At 30.5% G+C, this 22,300-nt stretch overlaps 3 protein-coding genes and 1 long non-coding RNA gene across 11 annotated transcripts; all 4 read left to right on the top strand.

Annotated features, from left to right (window-relative positions):
• Positions 1-751: 751 nt before the first annotated feature.
• Positions 752-8,707, top strand: LOC107858526 (F-box protein At5g07610). Of its 6 annotated transcripts, none has more exons than XM_016703229.2 (3): positions 752-986; positions 6,774-6,897; positions 7,450-8,707. In XM_016703229.2, the coding sequence occupies exons 2-3, from the start codon at positions 6,778-6,780 to the stop codon at positions 8,560-8,562; spliced, it is 1,233 nt and encodes a 410-aa protein (XP_016558715.1). In that variant the 5' UTR covers positions 752-986; positions 6,774-6,777; the 3' UTR covers positions 8,563-8,707. The 6 variants fall into 6 exon arrangements, with proteins under 6 accessions (XP_016558715.1, XP_016558716.1, XP_016558714.1 ...); XM_016703230.2 differs by having other exon boundaries at positions 774-986; positions 6,713-6,897; XM_016703228.2 differs by lacking the exon at positions 752-986 and adding an exon at positions 5,823-5,977.
• A 6,164-nt stretch (positions 8,708-14,871) lies between these two features.
• On the top strand, positions 14,872-16,507 carry LOC107860908. Of its 2 annotated transcripts, none has more exons than XR_007051951.1 (3): positions 14,872-14,971; positions 15,450-15,608; positions 16,274-16,507. It is a non-coding gene; the product is annotated as an uncharacterized LOC107860908 (long non-coding RNA). The 2 variants fall into 2 exon arrangements; XR_001671655.2 differs by having other exon boundaries at positions 14,872-15,158.
• A 143-nt stretch (positions 16,508-16,650) lies between these two features.
• LOC107860909 (ketol-acid reductoisomerase, chloroplastic-like) lies at positions 16,651-17,702 on the top strand. Its single transcript, XM_047407708.1, has 2 exons — positions 16,651-17,232; positions 17,532-17,702. The coding sequence occupies exons 1-2, from the start codon at positions 16,996-16,998 to the stop codon at positions 17,700-17,702; spliced, it is 408 nt and encodes a 135-aa protein (XP_047263664.1). The 5' UTR covers positions 16,651-16,995.
• On the top strand, positions 17,694-20,314 carry LOC124885134 (4-hydroxy-3-methylbut-2-en-1-yl diphosphate synthase (flavodoxin)-like). Of its 2 annotated transcripts, XM_047406347.1 has the most exons (5): positions 17,694-18,145; positions 18,971-19,175; positions 19,718-19,824; positions 19,914-20,013; positions 20,094-20,314. In XM_047406347.1, exons 2-5 carry the CDS (start codon positions 19,074-19,076, stop codon positions 20,121-20,123), a joined length of 339 nt encoding a protein of 112 aa, XP_047262303.1. In that variant the 5' UTR covers positions 17,694-18,145; positions 18,971-19,073; the 3' UTR covers positions 20,124-20,314. The 2 variants fall into 2 exon arrangements, with proteins under 2 accessions (XP_047262303.1, XP_047262304.1); XM_047406348.1 differs by lacking the exon at positions 17,694-18,145 and having other exon boundaries at positions 18,800-19,175.
• Positions 20,315-22,300: the final 1,986 nt, after the last annotated feature.

Raw genomic sequence — 22,300 nt, 5'->3', positions numbered from 1 at the left:
AGGTTTGCTTTTCCAATAAATTATTTTAAAAAAAAAAAAAAATTATGTTTGACTCTTTAAAAAAGAACTATTGAATGGTAATCAGTGTTTGATCTATTTTTCAAAAATTGATTTCAAAAGAGTATGTATTTTGGGGGAAAAAATATTTTTCTTAGATTTTTTAAAAATAGTTCCTGCTACTTACCTGAAAAAACACTTGTTTTCCTACATTTTTGTTGCGAAAACACTGGGACCAATCAGCGGTGATCTTTCACCATTTGATGCATATGTTGACCAAGAAAACGTTGATGTCTACTACAGAGGAAATTTATTTGCTTACTAGTTACTATGCTCCTATTTGAGCATAAAGTTTGACGTTGAAATTTAAAAATCACAACTTGACAGAGCCAAATTTAAAAATTTGACTCTGTGAAGTTGTGATTTTAAAATTTAAATTTGTATTAGGATATGCGTTTTAATTTAAAAGATATTAAATTTTTGAAGGAAAGTGAAATTTATCTAAATCTGATTTTAAATATTTGAGATCAAATTTTCAAAATATAATGGTTAAATAAATATTTGAATATAAATTTTTAAAATTCGATTTAAGATTTAAAATTTTTATGCTGAAAAAAATACCTTTTTCTCAAGCTAATAGAGATTTCCATTTAATTACTTTCTAGAAGAAAAAACATGTAGACTAGAAAATTGCTAGGAAAAAGCCAAGGAGACTTGACTTTAAAAAAAATGGACTAGGTGAAATCAATGAAAATTATCCACGTAACCTTCAGAACACACACACCCCAACCCCAACCCCAACCCTACACACACAACCCAAAACCAAATTTCCTCTTAATTGCCGAAGATTACTTTTCCTCGTCAGTCTCCTCAACAGAATCAACTCTTCTGCCAGTTCACTTGCCTTTTTTTTTAACTCACAACTCTCCACGAAAAGAAAAAGGACTTCCTTTAAAATTCTCAAAAACTTGATCAACTCAGCTGTCTCTGTGAGTTTTTTATTTTTATCTAAAGATGTATCTTTACTTGCCTCAATTCTCCATCCGATCATGTTTTATTTGGGATTTTATGTTTGATTCTGTTTTCTGTTTTAGGATTTTGTCATCGTTATCATAATTTATTAATTAATTCGTTTGTTTGTTTCGATTCTACGATATCTGTTTTGATCAATTCGATAACTTGTTTGAATCCCTCTTTTCCATCTTTTATATTTCAATTTGTCCTCTGCTCAAAACCGTCTCCTCTTTGCATGGTATGGCGAAATTTAGTGACAATTATAGAGGTGTTAAATGAGCCGATTGAGTTGAATTTGAATGTTTCAAAACGGGCTCTGACTTAATAACCACACTAATTTTTTAAAAAGTTATTATTATTATTATTATTAATAATAATAATAATAATAACAACAACATTTAACCACACTAAATTACTTGAATAGAAATGAGTTGGCTGACATAGGTTTAAAATGGGAACTTTTATTAAGTTTTAATTTTTTAATTTTCTTTTTTTATTATAATTTTTTAGTACACAATTTTTCATTGATAAGCTTGGGCTGTATGTGAGCCTAACGTTGATGAACTGAATAAATAAATGAGTGGGTTAATAAGCCCGCTCAAAATTTAACAGATCAAATGAATTATATTTTTATATACTAATTTTATCATCTCGTTTTTATGGATTAATTTTGTCATCTCTAAATAATTAGACCTTGAGTGGAATGGGTCATCGGTCTCTGTTTTTGCATGAAATCACATGAACACAGACAACTTAACACAGGTATCTAATTAGAATATTCTAGGTTCACCATCTGCGCTTCGTTTTATTTTTATTGTGGATGTGTTTAGGTGTATGTATCTTTGTAGAAGTACCTTTGTTTCCCTTCCCAGTTTAGTTTGTCTGCGAGAATATATTGGTGGTTTTCTATTATGATGAGTTTACCAAAAAAACCTTATTAACCACAAGGGTAGGTGTGGTGGTTCAGCACATCACCCCTTAAGCAAGAGGTGGGGAGTTCGATCCCTACCTCTGGTGAATGGAGAAAATTCTGTGGCCAGTTTCCTACTGACAGTGGAACGGAGAATTAGTCTGCTGCCGGTTGTGAGGACCTTGAGAAACCAAAAAAAAAGAACCGTTGTTATATATTTCTGATGCATGCGTTGATTAGTTGTTCTTATAATTATGAATTACGGTGGAATGACTGAGACTCTTTACTTTTAATTAAAGGTATCGGGTTTGAGCTAAATATGAAAAAAAAAAATTGAGTCATACATTGTGGAATTAGTCGAGAAACACTATATAGGTCACTTTTAATTTTATGTCACAAACTATATATTTTCTTATACTTAACAGTGATATTTGTCTTAATTATCTCACTGTTTTGTAGTAGAGTCTCAAGGTGTGAAATTACTCCCTCAAAACGTTGGCTTCGAATTTGCCTTTTCAATTTTCCTCCATATATAATGCAAAACTTGGGATGGAGTCTAATGATATTTTCAATTCTTATGTGACAAAGTATTAGTCAAATATGCACGCGTTGACAAAGGCAGTTGTCTTTGTTAATAGTTTTCCTTGGCATGGATTTCGGGTCGGTGCAACACAGAGCCTGTATTCCATGAATTATCTGCCAATTTTCCTGTTCGTTTTGTTTGCTTGGGTCGTGGGTGTGTAAAGACTAAAGATCACTAATTTGCAGCATTAGTATATCGAATAATTTAGTCATCATTTTACTTCTCACCTCATCATTAGTGATATTTTGTACGACTTATTACTTGTATCACTTATGAGATAAAAGTCTTTGAATTATAAGAATGAAAACATTAATATCAATTTGATAGCACTTAACGGTATAACTTAGTGATTAATAAAGTGAATTAAGCTATTATTTGATCATATATTTTAAAATTATGATATTTAGAATTTGAAGATGTGTTTAGACACATGTTTTATTTGGAAATATTTGAACTTTGTGAGTGAAAGTGAAATATCTTGCACCGGATCAATTTTTGAAACTTGAAATTTTTTGTAGATAAATTTTAAAAATTTAATTCAAAATATATGACCAAATAGAAATAGAGATAAAAAATTTAAATTTGATCCACAATCTATGGTCAAACGCTTAAATAAGAATCTTGAGGTTTCAAATTTAAAACTCATTAGAGATTTTAAATTTTAGATTTAAAATATATTCTTTATTATTTGTCCATATTATTAAAAGTATTTGTTCATATATTTGTCTATTTACAAAATAAAGATGAACATTAATTCAATTTTTTTTCATTTTTATCCTTAAATTAATTCTTTTTAAATATTTTAAAGTTCCCTCATTGTTAATTTTATTGATTGATTTAGTTACATCAATATAGAGTATATGCCCCCATCCCAAGTTATTACTTTTTTTATTATTACTCTTATATATAAATGAAAAATGGGTGTACTACTATTTTGTCTTTTTATATAGTACATCAATCCTTCATTTATAAGTAATTATATATTATTATTATTATTATTTATTTATTTTTGCTATTACTATTATTATTATTATTATTACTATTACTATTAGAGTAATTTTTTTGTACTACTACCTACTACTATTATTATTATTATTATTATATTATTATTATTACTATTATTATTATTATTATTATTATTATTACTTTACTTTACTACTATATATAAGTGAAGGTTGGGGTGACTAACAAAGATAATTCGGTAATTTTAGTCGCTTTAACCTTTACTTGTATATAGTAGTAAATAAAATGGTTACACATACTGATGTACATATGATTTTTTCCTTATATTTATTAGTTTATTTTCATTTTTATTGTGCAATAAAATAGTTATACATGCACATTGTTTTTTCCTTATATTTTTGTTTTCTTTTTGTATAGTAGACCAATCCTTCATTTATAAGAGTAATTATATATTATTATTATTACTATTATTATTATATTTTTTTCTATTACTATTACTACTACTATTATTATTATTATTACTACTATTATATTTTTTTGTACTATTACCATTACTAATATTATTATTATTATTATTATTATTATATTATTATTATTATTATTATTATTATTATTATTATTATTATTATTATAAGTCACTCCAATCTTTACTTATATATAGTAGTAAATAAAATGGCTACACATGCATATGATTTTTTTCTTATACTTATTAGTTGTGTTTTCATTTTTATTGTGCAATAAAATGGGTACGCATGCACATTGTTTTCTTCTTATATTTATTTGTTTTGTCCTCATGTATTATTTTATAATATTTTTATTTAAACCTTTGTAATTAAATTATACACGATACTTTTTTTATAAATATCTTTTTGTTCCTTATTAAATGACTACCAAGGGTATTTCAATAATTTTATGGTGCAATAAAATGGTTACACATGCATATTATTTTTTTCTTATATTTATTAGTTTTATCCTCATTTTTATGATGCAATAAAATGGTTACACATGCATATTGGTTTTTTCTTATATTTATTAGTTTTGTCCTCATGTATTATTTTAGTAATATTTTTATTTAGACCTTTGTAATTCAATTACACATGGTACTGTTTTTGTATAAATATCTTTTTATTCCTTATTAAATGACTATCAAGTGTATTTTGATAATTTTATGGTGCAATAAAATAGTTACACATGCATATTATTTTTTCTTTATATTTATTAGTTTGGTCCTCATTTTTATGGTGCAATAAAATGATTACACATGCATATTATTTTTTTCTTATATTTATTAGTTTTGTCCTCATGTATTATTTTAATAATATTTTTATTTAGATTTTTATAATTGAATTATACATGGTAGTAATTTTTTATAAATATTTTTTGATTTCTAATTAAATTACTTATTTTTTATACCCCAAAGGTATTTCGTTAATTTTATGGTGCAATAAAATGGTTACACATATTTTCTTATATTTATTAGTTTTCTCCTCAATTTTATGGTGCAATAAAATGATTACACATGCATTTTAATTTTTCCTATATTTATTAGTTTTGTCCTCATATATTATTTTAATAATATTTTTATTTAGACCTTTGTAATTAAATTATACATGGTAGTAATTTTTTATAAATATCTTTTTGTTTCTTATTAAATGACTACCAAGGGTATTTCGGTAATTTTATGGTGCACTAAATATTTTGAAATCGATGCATGTCTCTTCAACTTATATATATGAAACTTTCAAATGAAACGTGCATCATGTACTTTTTCTGGAATGTCCAAATGAAAGACGTGCCGTCAATTGTAGTTGCAACAATCTAACTAGATTTTTATCGACTTATATAATTACTTTTGTATTGGTTGGACCAATCTAGCAAGCTCAATTTTGTTCCACACAACATTGGCTCATTGTATTACATTTCTTTTTTTTACTCCTACACTAAACAATTAAAATAATTAAAAAATAATCTTTCCCAAAGTTGAATCTCTTTTATTCATTAGTGTTGTCAAAATGTCCGTGTCTTACACGGGCACGAGTATCTAGTATGAATATAACATGCCTTAAATTTTGAGAGTCAAATAAAAAAAAATTAACATCGATTTATTTATATGTGCTATAAATATTTTAAACTAATTCTTGTGAGTTATAGACTTATAGTATTTTCTATATATTTCTAAATATATAAATTATTTTTCAACAACTTTAAAAATTATGTCAGAACTGGTGGTTTAAATAATAAAATTTAACTCTCGAAATAAGAACAATATTATTATGTCATAAAAATTCGGATAATAGTAGTTTAGATAATAATAATAATAATAATTTCCACTATCCTCCTAGTGTCCCATAAAACCAAATTCTAGTAATCAGTTTTGTAGTCACTAGTCTCATTTGGTCTCCTTCCTTCCTTCTCTCTCTCTGTCTCTCTCTCTTTTTTTCTTCAACAAATTTGTGTTTTTTTTCCCAGAAAAAAAGACTAGACATCGCTCTGGAAGTATCTCTCATCATGTAATTCTGATTTCATCTCTGTGTGTTTTTCTTCTTCAACAACTTTTGTCATTTCCTTTTTGTCTTGCTGTGTTTCCAATGTGTGAATCTTTTTTTTTTTTATTCCCTTGTTTTTTCCTTCTTTTTTCTGTTTTCTTTGAAGGGTTCTTCCTAAAAATATGTATATCAAGAAATTATTTGAATTTTAGAATTGTTTAACTTGCTCTATTCTGTTCTGTATGATATCGAAATTCTACAATCTCTGCTTCGATTTTCTTGATGAATTTCTGTTTCTCTTTTCTGTAAATATAATTACAAATTTTCTTGTTTTACAAATTGTTTATATGAAGAATTAGTGTGTGTGTGTGTGTGTTTCCTTCTATGGTAAGTTACACTAAACCCTAGTAAAGACAGTATGAGAGTTTTTTTTTTGGGTAAATCTTGGTACATGATCCAATATTGAAAAGAGGATATCAATTAGAAATTCTTTGATTTAAAGTCTTAGTCGTGAGGGTTGACCATTAGTCGTTGATGATAATAGTTATCTTGGTATGAATTCGGTAGTGTACAAGTACAATGTAAGTGTCTGCTTCCGTTACATTTTCGTCAAATTCCATCCTTATATATATTTTTTTTTTCTTATTTTCATTCTTTTAGAAAGAAGAAAAATATTGGAATTTAGCAGAAATTTCACGGAATCAGTCACTTGCATTGCCTATACAGTTGTTAAACTGTTAATCTTTGACCTTATTGCAGTGATTGCCGGTCTTTCTGCTGCTGATATATGACTTTTGGAATGACTATTTCCTAATTGCAGAAAAATGGAATTCTCTCAAGCAGACTACATGAATGATGACTCTGAAGGATGGGACGATAATTCTCCTACTATCTTCAAGGGATTTTCCTCAGCAATTACCACTCAGAGGCACGGTCTTGAAAAGGTATTTTCATGTTCTTTATGAAAGATTGATCTTCTTTTCCATAAAAAGTGCGCATAGGTAGTACAACTCATCTTCAACAGAGTAAATTAGCAACTGTTTTGCTTATTTCTTGCTTGTTTAAGGCCTTTTCTTTTTAATAATTGTGTTGTACATTGTGCACTTCCCTTGTGACTTAAACAGCAATTAAAATGAAAACGTTCTGTTGGTTCTGAGTCATGTTTGGCAAAAAAAATTGAATCAAAGTTCGAAGTGTTCTTCTGATGATTAGTGGTCTAGATTTTCTCATGTATTACCCTCTTCTTTTTGGTGATGAATGCACTTGACTTACAATTCGTGCAACATACAAGCTTCAATTAATTGAATATCCTATTATAGTTCATGATTGTCCAATCTTAGTCCCCTGTTTTCTCTATAGCAGCTTCTTTTAGACCTTTCTGCTTTGTAGAAGTAAACCTTCTCCTTAGAAGAAGCAAAGGAGAGAGTCTATGAGAGAAAAAACTCTTTATTTTGACTACTATACCTCACTTTGAAAACTCTCTCATTGCACTGCAGCTTGCAGATTATGGCTTTAAGATTGACGCTTATCAGAATCATGAATTTCCTACACACATCATAAGGGAAGGGGATAAGAAGATAAAAGATGTGGTGAAGGAACATGTACTCCCATTCCTTCCTGCAAAATCGCTTATGAGGTTTAAGGCTGTGTCAAAAGAATGGGATAAATGGATAGCTTGTCCCCTATTAAGCCACCAACAAAGTTTCTCTTGCAAGAGTTTCTCGGGCTACTTCTGTCAAGATATGAAGATGGAATGGGATACGGAAACTATGTTTTTATCTCTGGACCATTCTACAAGTGGAGTTCCCTGCCCAGCCCTTGATTTCTTGCCTGAAGTTGTCAAAATTCTAAGTTCTTGCAGCGGATTGCTCCTTTGTCAGGGGTCAGAAAAGTATTATGTTTGCAACCCTGCAAGCCAGGACTGGAAAATGCTCCCTCTTCCTCAGTGTTATCACGGGGAGGAACCCGCAGTTGCTCTTGCATTTGAGCCCTCTCTTCGTAACATTGAGGCGTATTATCATGTTATCTGTGCATTTCCTATGCTTGGTCAGCCTATAATCGGCTTTGAGATTTACTCTTCTGAATCAAATACTTGGAGCTGCTCTTCTGCATACTGTACTGACATAGAAAACCCAAGGCTTGTTGGTGGGGGTTTCTATATGAATGGGGTTGCTTATTATGAGACGAAATCAAACGAAGTACTGGCCTTTGATGTCAAAGTTGAGATCCCTGCAATTATATCTTTACCTGATCAAGTTGGAAGACATGGATCCTTAACACAGATGGAAGGTGAGCTGTGCTACGTTGCTGCTAATAATGAATGTGGAAATGTTTTCTTAATAGATATCTACCAAGGCATGGAAATGATCTTGAAGCGCACTGTTAGTGTGACTCTTGGACCGGATAGGAGTTTTACTCAAGCGTGCAAGGTACTACCATGTGTTAACAGTGATGCTGTGGCTATTCAGTCTGGCCAATATATACACTTTTATCACATCAGCGAGCAGAAAGTTGAGTCTATAGCAAGTTCATTCACTATGGGCCATGGCAAAAAGTTCCTGCCATACACAAACAGCCTTGCTATGCTACATGAGCTGAAGGAGCCTTAATTCACTATGTCAATGGTTTTTCCGTACAGTAGAAAATCACTGACTTTACAGTTTTTTTGAATCTATGCTTACAGTGTGACTTGGATGTATAAAAGGATTATGCATGTTGATATTCTCTTTTTGGTTAATAAAGGATTTTGTGTAAGGAGCTGTTTCTTGCTGGTAGTGACTTTTTCTGCTTATCTTTCGCCTATACATTGCATGAATTTTTCTTTTTGGTTCTGTGGGCTTATTCATGCACAATATGTACTTATATACTCCTCCTCAAAGATCAGTACATGTGGGGGTTTCTCCTATCTATCAGAATATATTGGATACAAGGGGGCAAGGGAATTGTAGAAAATTGAACTCGCAAAAACTTCCAATTTGCTCTTTTTTTAGCAAGTTATCAATTATGTGAGAACAGTGACTATTTGAAGCACACAATTTTTTCCTTTGCCTTCTGTGAATTTTGCAAACATGTCTATTTGCAATCCACGGATACCACTGGATTTTTGACAATATAGATACTAGTTTGTTGTCTTTCTTCCTTTCCGGGCTATGTACATATTCAGTGGCTTTGTCTTTCCGGGCTATGTACATATTCAATGGCTTTGTGATCATTGAGTTCATAGATAGGTCGAGTAAATTTCCTAGATTGTCACCTTTGGGAATTGTCTACTAAACTTATTCTTATTGTTTTGGGATAATAATATTCTTTGACTATTGCCATTTCTCTAAAATAAACAAAAACACTACAACACCCTCATTTTCTCCTGGTTGAGCCCATACGAAACACATCTTTCACTTAAAACACTTTTACTAAAACATGTACCATATTAATACTAGTTGTAGCCTGTAGGTTCTACTGTATCATTTTGACATATTTCTTTGACTGTGCTAAACATGTAAAGAGTGTATAAGAAGACACTTTCCAATGACATATCAGAGTAACGAATGAAATGACACGTAGCATCTCGGTCAAAATAATTGTAAAAAATAAATTATGAGAAAAAAGAAAAAGAAAAATTATTTTTCAACAAAAACTATAAATAACAAAATTATTTTCTAAACTCCGCCACCACCTTTGCAGCCCCTCCTCCCTTCTATGCAAAATCCACATACTTTTAATCGGTAAATAAATAGCTTTTGAGGAAATATTCTTTTCCATGAATTCTTTTGGAATTTTTAAATATGTTCACATTTTATTACTATAAAGGGCGTTGCCGAAGAAGAAGACTTTTATTTTTCCTTTAATGGTTTAAAATTCATTTTTTAGTTTTAATTTTATAAAGAAAATGTCACATGTTCTGGTAGAATGATGACAATCTTCATTTTTCACTATTTTTAGAATGTTCATTTTTTCACTATATATAGAGAATATCAATGAGTTAATACATGAAAATAAAAATGATCTAAACTTTTCAAAACCTGAACAAATATGACCTCCAATTTTGTAACCCCATGCGTGAGTTTCACTCGCGCCTACGTGGAAAGGTAATCCAATCACACGGTGCCACATCGTTAAAAGGGCTGACTTAGAGAGAGGTCATATTTGTGCAGTTTTGAATAGTTAAAGGTCATATTTGTGCACTGTCAAAGTTTTGCTTTTTGTGTTAAAATAATGTCGTTTTTATTATTATTATTATTATTATTATTATTATTATTATAATTTTTTTATTTATTTCTATAGTAACTGCGCCTAACTTTTTTTTAATTTTAAAAAATTATTATTATTATTTTATTTATTTCTATAGTAGCAGCACCTAGCTTTTTTTTAATTAAAAAAAAAAACAGCCACTAGCAGGGATCGAACCCGCACAATAGGCTGAAGGAAGCGCCCAAGAAAAGCAAATAACACCACTGGACTATCTAAGTGTCTTGTTTCATATGGTTCAACATTAATACACATACATAAATATACATTTTCTATCTTATATATATACAGCGTAATTTTTTACCGAGGAGGTTCGAGTGAACTCCATGGCAACCACGTAGGTCCGCCCCTCGTTAATTTAATAACGTTTTAATAACGTTAATTTAATAACATTTTAATTACGTTAATTTAATATACTACTACTACTATCCTTAATAACATTAATTTAATAACGTTTTATTAAAACTACAATTTTTTTATTATTAGTATAGTTTCATCTTTAATTTAATATTTAAATAAATAATATTTAGATATATTATATAACTTAAATTCGTCCTATGCTTTATAATATCTATACATACCCTCTCGATTTTTTCATATGAGGCTGACCCGCCTAATTAATAAATCTTTAATATTGCTCTTTTTCCGCAATGACAAAAGAAATTAGATGTCATTTTCATCTTTGAGCCGAAAATAATGAAAAAATAATAGTGAAGAGTCATTTAAAGGTCATATTTGTGCAGTTTTGAATAGTTAAAGGTCATATTTGTGTACTGTCAAAGTTTAAGGTCAAAGTTATAATTTGGTGTCAAGTTTAGGGTCATTTTTATGTATTAACTCAATATCAATTGGATAGAAAGTATATATATATATATATATATATATATATATATTATAACTAGGCATAATGACCTTCTAGACCCCTATACTATGTCGGTTTTGTAAGTTGGACACTTCTACTTACATGTTTGTCATCTGAACCCTTGAACTCACTAAAAACTATTTTTTAAGCCCTTTGACTATTGACTTTGTCTACGTGGCATTAAATGGTTGACTAGGATAAAGAGAGTGTAGTCACTCGTCCGGGGTGCCAGTGGAGGTCAATTTTTGATCAATTTTATATTAAAATAATTTAAAAAAAATTAAAAATAATATTAAAATTAAAAAAATAATTAAAAATATCTTTTTTTCCTCCATATTTTTTAACTTAAAAATATTTTTAAAAATAATAAATTTAAAAAAAAAATAAAAAAAAACCTTCCCCAAGCCCCCTTCCCCAGCCCCTCCAGGCTCAGGCCCCATCCAGCACCCCATTCCCCCAACCCCAGCCTTCTCCCCCTCTCCCCCCTCTCCCCCCATCATTTTTCCAGCCTTTTTCCCCAAGCCCCTCTCCCCTATCTCAACCCCCAGCCCCTCTCCCTCGGCGCTCCACCAGTTCCCAAGCAAAGAAACCTCCATTCAAAAAGACATCGATTCACAAAATTCACTCAATTCAAGAATTTTCAACTTTCTTGAACTATCCAAATCACAAAAAAAATTTAAAAAGCACAAAAATTATATTTTTATATTGAATTTCAAGTTTCTCGAATTACACAAATCACAAAAAATTTAAAGAAAGCATTAAAATTGAGTCTTTACATTGAATTTCAAGTTTCTTAAATTACTCAAATCACAAAAATCTTTAAAAATTTCTTCTTTCCATACTTCTTAAAATTTTTGGCCCTCACTTTTTAATTTTTCCGTAGAACAAGAAGAATAAGAAGATGAAGATGATAAAAGGAAAAGAAGAATGAGAAGACGAGAAAGAAGATTAAGAAAAAAAAGAAGAAATAGAGAGAAAGAACCAGAAAAGGAAAGAAAAGGGGGAAGAGAGAGAAAATGGGGTAGGGGTTGTTTTGTTTGTTTATTTATTTATTTATTTTTTACATATAAAAATAACGTGGCAGATAATGTGGCACACGTGGCAGCTGATATGGCAGCTGATGTGGGAGAGTGTATTACACTCACCAAAAATGTATTTAAAATGTTGATTTTTAGTGGGTTCAGGGGTCCAGATGACAAACATGTAAGTAAAAATGTCCAACTTACAAAACCGACATAGTACAGGGGTCCAGAAGGTTATTTTGCCTTATAACTATTTATTAGTACTATATATAAGTGAGGATAACCTTTTTGGTCATCCTCACAGGGTCACTTTGGGAATACTTATAAATAATTCAATTGGTTGATAAAATACACGTGGGCATACTCTTAAGTTTTGTTGTTTTTTTTCCTTATGAGCCTAGTAACTTTTTGAGAATGATTACTTTTTTATTTCTTCTCCCTATTCATGGTACTATTCATATTATATGGCATTTTAGGTTTTATTCGTACCTTATTGTGAATATGTTGGGAGCGCTACCACCTTAATGGGCCCTGCAACACGCGATCTGAATTAGTCAGGGCTCCAATGCTGGTACCAGACATCGGATGAAAAAAAAAATCTTAGTGTGAATATTATTTTCTTCCCCCTATTCACATTATAATATGATATTTTGGGTTTCACATTTAATTAAAAAAAAATAGATAATTTAAAATATATTAATAAGAAAACTCAAATTAATATTATATAAATAAATAAAAGCTTACACAATCAAGAAATAATATTAAATTGATACTACTTAAATGAGTATAATTTAATAAAGATTTTTTTTATTTTATAAGGGCAATTGATTTTGCAGGAACTAAAATACCATATAATATGAATCGAAAGAAGTAGTGAATTACTTTTACATATTTGTCATTATGCATTTTTGTAAAATTTAGCCAATTTTAAAGCTATATACATTACATTTTCAAATGAAGCACTATTAGAACTTACTTATTCTTCTTCTTTATTTCAATTTATGTGACACTTTTTAATAGTCACTTTGATTAAACTTTAAAGCTAAATTAAATTAGATCAACTTGTTATTTAATTGATAATTAATATTTTATTCATAAAATATATATAAAAAAACTAAATTAATTCTTGAGGTTCATTCAATGATTTTTCCTTAATTTTGGCTAATACTAGATTTATATTGTCAAATTTAACTAGCTTAAATTTTTGTCCCGTAAAATATTATGAGCGAAACTAAAAATTAATAACTGTCAAAATGATCATTTTTTATCAATAAATAAAAACTTATATGCTCACAAATCATAAAAATGTCCATATTTTTCACTTTATGATTTTCATCGAATTGTAACCATTTTATATAATTTAAATCATGTTACTTACAAAATATGAAGTTATTTGTATTTGCTCATCCTCCTACCAAACTTCCTTTCTCATAAATTATTTTTTTGCTCAAAAATTATCTAATTAAATAACTAAAAATTTTTAGCAGTTATGAGTACTTATCAATAATACATGTTTAATATGTCATTAAATTCTATAATTATTCTTTAAGAAGATATGATACATATTCTATTTTTATTAAAATATTATTATCATGAGTTTGGGCCCGGACTTAGCACGGGCCTAATATAACTAGTTTCTACTATATAGAAAAGCCAAGGAAGGGACGACCAAGGGCAATACTATAATTTCACATCAAGATATTTTTATCTATTAGCAACGTTTAGAAGCATCTAGAGTACTCATATCACTCTCTTACGCCTGCCTTCCCAGCTTTTCCATGGTGGTCAAACCCTGATTTCTTTCTCTCTTTTATATTCCCAGAGGAAAGATTATTGAGTGTATTTCACTTTCAACCACTTTTTTGGTTCTTTTTCCTTTAACAAAAAGTTACAATTTCAGGTGTTCATCTTACAATATTTTCCAAACTCTTCATTTTTCATTCAATTTTATCAGTACTTGCCTTTTGATCTCTTTTAAGATTCCTAACATGATTCTTATCATTTCGTGTTTCGATATGATCGTCATCCGACATAGTTAAAGATGAAAGATAAAATGATGGCACTGATTTTATTTACTTTGGATTTTGAATTTTTAGAAGTATACCTTCAAATCCTGTGAAAAGAGACGAATTCATGAATGATTATACGAAGAAATAGTTCTATTTTTATGTGAATGCAAATTGATTTCTTATTTGTTGTTTCTATTATCCTTTTCTTCTCTGAATTAAAATGTAAAAGGAGTTGAAATTATTTGCCGCAGTTTTTAACTGTAACTCTAGGAATAATAGTTGCATAAAGAAGGATCGAAAATTGGTGTGAGTTTAGTATCAAATGCTATGAGTTTATGTGCATCGACAATGAATTTTACTGTAGAGATTCAAGTACATTGTTTGGTTATTGTTAATGGGTTTTTATCAAATGTGTATGTTGGTAGTTCTTTCATCACTTTTTATAGTAATTTTGGAGGAATTGTGGATGCTTACCAAGTATTTGACGAAATACCTATGAGAAATGTTGTGTCTTGGAGTGCTATATTGAATGAGTTTGCGTTGAAAAAAATTGATTTGACAGGATTCATCTTATGCTTTGGAGGATTCATCTCATGCATTCAGTAATATTGGTTTGGCAGTTTGTACCAGTGGCTTGTGTTTTTGGCTCATCATGGACTGATTGGCACAGAATATTTGCTAGAACAAAGTATATTTCATTCTCTTAGTTTTGGGCATTAGATATTTGTATGTTAGAGCTCTCCTAGACCTTATTTAGTATGTTTATTTTTGTAGGCCAAATGAGTCCACAGACTATATGATCTGTCTATCTGCTTATGGAGCCGTTATTGGAGCGTGGTTTGGTGCTTGGCCAATGGCACTTGATTGCCAAGGATTTGAGGTTCTTTGATATTTTAGGTTGAATTTTCTTGATTTTTTTCAGACATAGATGGACAGGAAGTGATGAAGCTATTAACGTCATCCTTAACCATGACTTTTCAAAAAGTTTGCACTTGCGACACACCAATTGTTGCAATGCATTTGTGGCTGCAGCTTGTTATGGTAAATATAAAGGAGTTACAAAAGATGTACGTTGTTCTTATATTGTTTTCACGAATCGTACTGAATGTTGGCAAGGCTTGGAGCAAGATATTACAAGTAGAATTTAAGTAGGTTGTGTTTAAACAATTTCAGCTCGTGTTGGAGTCTAGGGTACTTTTCATGGCTCTATTAACGTCCAAGCTACATTACTACTTGTTTACCAAAATGTAGAAATAAGCTATTTATTTATTTCAAAGTTAGAGTCTATATCTTTAGCCTTATTATTACAGAATATTGTTTATGAAACATATATAATGTTAGCACGTTATCCCATGCAGAAAATCTGTTACGAAAGAAGGTTGGCAAGTGTTGGAGGGTTCATTTTGACTATCAATATGCTCGATCAAGTTATCTTTTTATCTCAAGGGACCTTCACCTGGATCTGACCTGCTCACAAAATCAGTGATCACCACTTGCCCCACCCAACTGATTATGAAGTAAGTTATTGTTGTTCTTAAAATTCTTTTTGTATCCCAACAAAATGAACAACGAAAGTCCCACTTATGACTTATTTTGGTTTTTATTGAGTTATCTTATCCCTTTCGCTGACATAGGTAGTTAAGATGATGTTAATTCATTGGTTGATCAATTTGATTTATTCCTTATAGTTGTGCTCTATTTCTGAATAGAAACTTGGTTAATTTCTTCAAAAGCTTCCCCAACTGTAATCTAAAGTTTTTAAAGGGAGATGCACGTCGTGGAGTTTAGTGTCTACTTTCTTTCATGTATTATCTGACAATGTTGCATAAATCCTTGAATCACTTACTAGAAAGAGAAGATAATTGCTGGTGTTTATTTCCAGGGACTGTCGTTTACCAAGATCATGGATTAAGGCTTTTTTTGCCTTCATTTAATATATACATGTTGTTATTTAAGGATGGAAAGAAGATTACGATGTACATTTTGTAAATGTTGCATATTTGCAATGTTCTTGGTTGATTTTTCACCTCTTCCTTTTAACTTCATATTGGTAGCAAATGATGTCAATAGTGTTAGGACATAAAAAATATTCTTTTCATGCGCTTAATCTGTATTTTGTAAACTTCAAATTTGTGAATATCTATCTGACTTGCCTGGTTGTTATCAATACAACTTATCCTAGGAACTGAAGTTGTTGTTGCTCCAAAAAGGCACAAAATAAATATTAGTTCGGGTGAGGATTCCATGATGCAAGACGATAAGCTTTCAGTCTCAAAGGTACTATTGAGTCCAAGATTCTGATGATCAGTGTATTCACAAATACGAGGATGCTGGAGTTGAGATGAGAGTGGTTTTAACCTCTGCTATCTTCATTCATCTTGAGGCAATCCGTATATACTCTTTTGAACCTCTTTAGACTTTGGTAATTAAATTTTGTAGCAAGTACACTTGGTAATTATGTTTTTTTGGTAGTTACATTTTATTGAATGCTTCTTTCACACAATAGTTCAACGTCTTAGCTAACTTAGTACAATTATTTTTGTAAGTCTATAATTATTTTTGATCAAGATACAATCTAGCTCATGGTATATAGTTACTTTTCATGCCTTCTCTTCTTCATCTTTTGGAATCACATTCACCTTTGGGGTGCTCAAATCTGTGAATTAGAATGTTGGGGCCAATTTTTGTCCTGGTGTAAATATTGTTGAGTATTTGGAATCAATGTAATTGAATTGCGGAAGCTTTCTTAAGGGGAGGGGGGTTAAAGCTCCAGAGATGCTTCAAAATGTCAAGTGAATCTCTGTTAACACATCTAGATTTTTGATTGCTTAACCGGGTAGCTTATTCTTTCACCAGTGTGCAGATATTACCTTTTTTTTCATTGTTGTTCTGTCTAATTTTTTGATGTATTTACAGGCTGATAATTATAAGAAAGTGTGTTCTCACATGAATCCAAATAGCATACTTTGTCTTTCACATGGTTTCCTCCTTGGCCATTTGCAGTCAATAGGACTAGACTTCCCGAAGAATATGAGTGTGGTTGTTTGTCCCAAGGGAATGGGTCCCTCAGTTAGGCGATTATATGTTCAAGGAAAAGAAATCAATGGTGCTGGAATTAATACAAGTTTTGCCATTCACCAGGTCTCTTTTAATGTTGTTGAGTATGATTCGTGAAAAGAGTCTGTTTTACAAAGAAACAAGTGTTTCAGGTTTGTAGAATTATCTAGAAACTTTTCTAATCAATCGTAGCAGAAGGGCATTGGTGTCTTCTCTTTTTAAGTTTTAGACTAAAATCCTACCACTACCTAGCTAATGACGCCTTTTCTTGTTCATTTTAATTTAGTTCACACGTTAGACCTGGTAATTTAAATTTTCAAGGGGATAGGAAAAACATCAAATATGAAAGTAAAATAATTTTATCTTTGGTTCTGTACATGCAGGAAAAGGAGGGATTACCATCCTTCCCAATGGGAAAAATTAACGGACAAAGGATGTGGAAGGTTGGTGAGCGCATTCGAGCAACACGACCAGCGGGTGATCTTGGTCCTCTGTATTCTTTCACTGCTGGTGTCTATGTGGCATTGATGATGGTCCAGGATGGCCCGAGTTAGCATTATTTTTGTGTCATTGTTTTATACTCTTTCCTTTAATAAGTGTTGTTTTGTTATGACACCATTCAGTTGCCAAAACATGATATCTCCATACACAAAAATCTTCTTTATGCTACCTTGTGGTATGATGGGGACAACAATATTATTGTTGCCTTGACAGAATTTATGCTACATGGAGACACGATTCTCTCTGTTGAGATACAATACTTAATTTTTGTATCTGCCTGTGTGGAACTGTAAATACTTCTTTTGAATAAATAAAAGGTCATGTCTCAGAAAGGAAGATGAAAGAACGAATTGAATAACAATGGTGCTGATGATACTGTACCCACTGATAAATCTAACTGGGATCTGAATACTCTTATGGATTCATGGGAGGGTTCTACGATGTGGTTCCTATTCAAGATGCAAGTGAAGTTGATGCACTATAAAATTTTGTGCTGGTATGTTCAATTTTTTTATACCTATTTTGTCCATTTTAGTTATACTTGTTAAGAATTATGTGTCTTGTTACATTGATTGTGCTACACTTAGACAATTTTTAAGCATAGGTATATATTGATGCACTATTAAATCTTGTGCTGGTATGTTTTTTTTTCTATAATTTTTTATGCCCCTTTTGTCAATTTTACTTACAAATGTCAAAATTTATGTGTATCGGATAATACTTATGCTATACTAGCCATTTTTAAGCTACAGGTATATATTGATGCATTATAAAATCTTGTGTTGGTATGTTCTTTTTTACCCCTTTTGTCTATTTTAGTTATAAATGTTAAAGATTATGTGTCTTGTTACATTAATTGTGCTATATTTGGCCATTTTAAAGCTACAGGTTAGGTGTATATTGGTGCACTATATAATCTTGTGTTGTTCTGTTTTTTAATCCTAATTTTTCATACACCTTTTCTCCATTTTAGTTATGAATGTTGAAATTATGTGTATAGCATAACTTGTGCTATAGTTACCCATTTTTCCATTTTTTTTGAGTTGTAAGTATATATTGATGTGTACAGTTGTGACTTGTGTTAGTATATTCTGTTTTTAGTCAATTGGATTTATAAGACTATATGTACATCTACCTAAGATGGAGTTGATATGACTGTAAGTTATTCTGTTTGAACGTGTTTGATGTGGTAATCTAATTGCGTGTTGGATTTTTTCATATCATCGGATCTTTTATGCTTCTGGACTTACATTATAGCTTTTGAATAAATGTTAGTTGGGTTTTTGTTTATGTTTTTGGCTTTCATATGTTTAAATTGCAGGGAGCTTATGGGGACAACGGGTCACTTATGTATCACCAGAGCTATGGTTATGCAGCCTATATTACATACTTGCCTGCTACTTCCCCTGTCCCCACTGTGAGGCATGATGGCCAACTTTATGGAGCACAACACTACCACTATCCATATTTCCAGCCCGTCCCTCCAATCAGTACTCCATATGCTATGTCGGTTGCTCCACGAAAAGGTGAGATTTCCACCTCTTATGCTGAGGAAAGGTTTTTTCTGATAGACCCTTATTTTTTTAGCTTAATGGATTGCATTTTATATTGTTGAAGTTGGGTTCTATCTCTACCTCCACAAAGTAGGGGTAAGAATTGTGTACACTCTATCCTCCCCCGACCTCACTCATAAGATTACAGTGAGTACGTGGTTGTTTTTGTTGTTTCATTGATTTTCTTAGTTTTTATGTAAAAGTATTAAAAATATTAAGTTTTGCACAAAGATGTGTATTTAGATTGAGGAATGTTGCTTTTGGATTTGTTTGTTAAGGAATGTTATTTTTCTGTTGTTTGAAATCTGGTTGGACCTTATGTGAGGTGATCTGGTTGGGTTCCTAAAAACTATGTTGTGGATATTTCAGTATAACACTTGTTACTTCTAAACTACTTTCAGCATAAATATTCTGCCAATTATTTGCATGATGTATCTGAATATGCCTGTTGAATGAGCTTGAAAACCTGGAAGACGATACAATCTTAGCCATGATGCTAATTCTTATTTGTTTAGGTAATAAAAATCGTTGATGCAGGAGCTGACATAGTCCGAATTACAGTCCAAGGAAAGAAAGAAGTTGATGCATGTTTTGAAATTAAAAATTCTCTGGTGCAAAAGAAGTAGGTTTCATTTTTCATCAGTATATATCGATATTTTATGGACTTGATTATACAAGCATTTTTATTTTATCAATGTTCTACACATGCAGCTACAACATCCCTCTGGTGGCGGACATTTTTTTGATCCTTCTGTTGCACTTCGAGTGGCGGAGTGCTTTGACAAAATACGTGTCAATCTTGAAAACTTTGGTATTTCATCCTCTGTCTACGTTTTGGTCTTTGGAAGAGCCAGTAGAATAGTGATAATCTAATCAGTTATTTTCTTTCAGCTGACAGGCGAGCCCAGTTTGAGAAATTAGGTACACACATGATGACTATCAGAAAGAACTCAAGCATATTGAGGAGGTCAGACTATCTTGCACTTGTATGACTATAGCATTTTTTTTCAACTGACAATACATGTAAAAATAATTATTTGCCCTGCTTTAGATGATACTTAAAAAGTCATTAACATGGTGTAAGGTGTTGGTCCTGCAAGTTGGAATGTCTTTTAACAGGTGTTTCATCGTGAATGCTCGCACGACAACTGCATCCCCTATTGTAGAATTTATAAATATTATTTCTAATAATGTAAATAGACAACAATCACTATCAGATGTAAATATGAGCATCCAGTAGTATGTTATTCCCATGATTGTATAAAACATACATTTGAAATCATTTCCATCAATTGATCCAATCAAACGAAATAGTCCCTTGCTGTTATATCTTTATTTTATTCTACTATACGCGTTGGGCCCGTGCAACGCATGGGCATACCTATCTAGTATTATATAGAAGAGTGAAGAGTGGGAAGACCAAGGGTATTTTGGGTATTTCATATCCATTTCATTGTATATAATTAGCTCATGGGTAATTTTGGTATTTCATATTTATTTTATTGTTCAAAAATATCTTTTCAAGTTTTCACTTTTCTATCACATAATGAATATTATATATCAATGTATCTATAGTTGGACCACAAGTACATTACATTGTATTTCTAAAAGTGATTACCAAAGATAGTTTTGTTATTTCATATATAATTGATTTATTGTAATTTTCAAAAAATATCTTTCAATGTTTTTCTATTTTTCGTTTAATTTTATGTGTCGCCATTTTTTAACGTCAAGATTTGTATTTCCTTCATTTCATTTTATGCGTCGTTATTTTTGAAAAAGTTCATATAAAAAAATCATTTTTTTCTTATTTAGCAAATATTTAATGCAAGATTTATATTTTCTCGTTTCATTTTATGTGTCGTTATTTTTTGTAGCAATTATTTAATGGCATATCATTCCTAAATTATATTTATTAAGTCTCACTTAATAAAAAAAAGTACAACTTAAGAGAGATAATCTTATAAATTTAATAAATTTATTATTTATTTCTTAAACTCCGTAGTCGATTAAATGGTGACACATAAAAGAAACGACGTACAAATTATTTCTCTATCACATAAATATTTGTCCATGTATCTTTTAGTTGCACCACATATATACATTATAGCAAGACATTTCTAGAAATGATGATTTTCTAGAATTAAATTAAAAGAAAGTTTTTCTTATTTAATAATTATATAATGGGATCATCCCTAAATTATGTTTATTAAGTCTCACTTATAATTATTATTATTATTAAGAAATACAGCTTGAGAGGGGTAATCTTATGATAAATTTATTATTTATTTCTTAAATTTTGTATCCAATCAAATGGTGACATATGAAAAAAATAAGAGAGAAATTATTTCTCTAATACATAAATATGTGTCTATGTGTCTTCTATTTGCACCAAATATATCCATTATTACAAGACATTTCTAGAAATGAGAGATGATGATGATGTTTCTAGAAATATAATTAAATATTTTAAAAAATAAAATTAATGATTCAAATAAATAAGAGCAGAGACTCTTCATTTTACTCACCTCCTTGATCTTTTCTCTTTGGTATGTTTCTCTACTTCTTTCTTATATTTTTATCTTTTTCTTTCGTAAATATATAGTTCCCTTTACTATTAATTATATTTTAAAATAAAGTTTTATGTTTGATTGATTATCATAATTCTTCTATTTTTTTTGACTCAATATGAATATTGCTTTAAATATATTAGTATTCTCTGTAGTGCAGAAGTCGATTTATTTATGCACGTAGCATGACTACTATTGCAACAACTGATGCGCGGTGCTATATTTTTTAGGTGTGTGTTCTTTTCACCCATGACAGATTTAGGCCAAGGTGAATAAGTACTGTTGTACAAATATAACATAAGGTTGCTTTGAATAAATCATTGTGGTCCTATCCTCCCTGACTCCGAGCATAGCGCCAATGCACTGAGCTACTATTTTAACATTGGAAATACAACTTGTGAAGTAACTAAGAAATTATAACTTCTTGAATTTGCAACTTCTTTGATTTGGTCACTTTTTCTTGAATAAGAATGAGTTGAAGCGTTGAAGGTTGGAAATATTATTAGATAGTATTTGAATATGGAAGTA

This window comes from Capsicum annuum, chromosome 2 (assembly GCF_002878395.1).
Source record: "Capsicum annuum cultivar UCD-10X-F1 chromosome 2, UCD10Xv1.1, whole genome shotgun sequence".
Taxonomy (NCBI): domain Eukaryota; kingdom Viridiplantae; phylum Streptophyta; class Magnoliopsida; order Solanales; family Solanaceae; genus Capsicum; species Capsicum annuum.
Note: the sequence above shows the minus strand (reverse complement) of the source record. Positions and strands in the feature narration are given on the sequence as shown.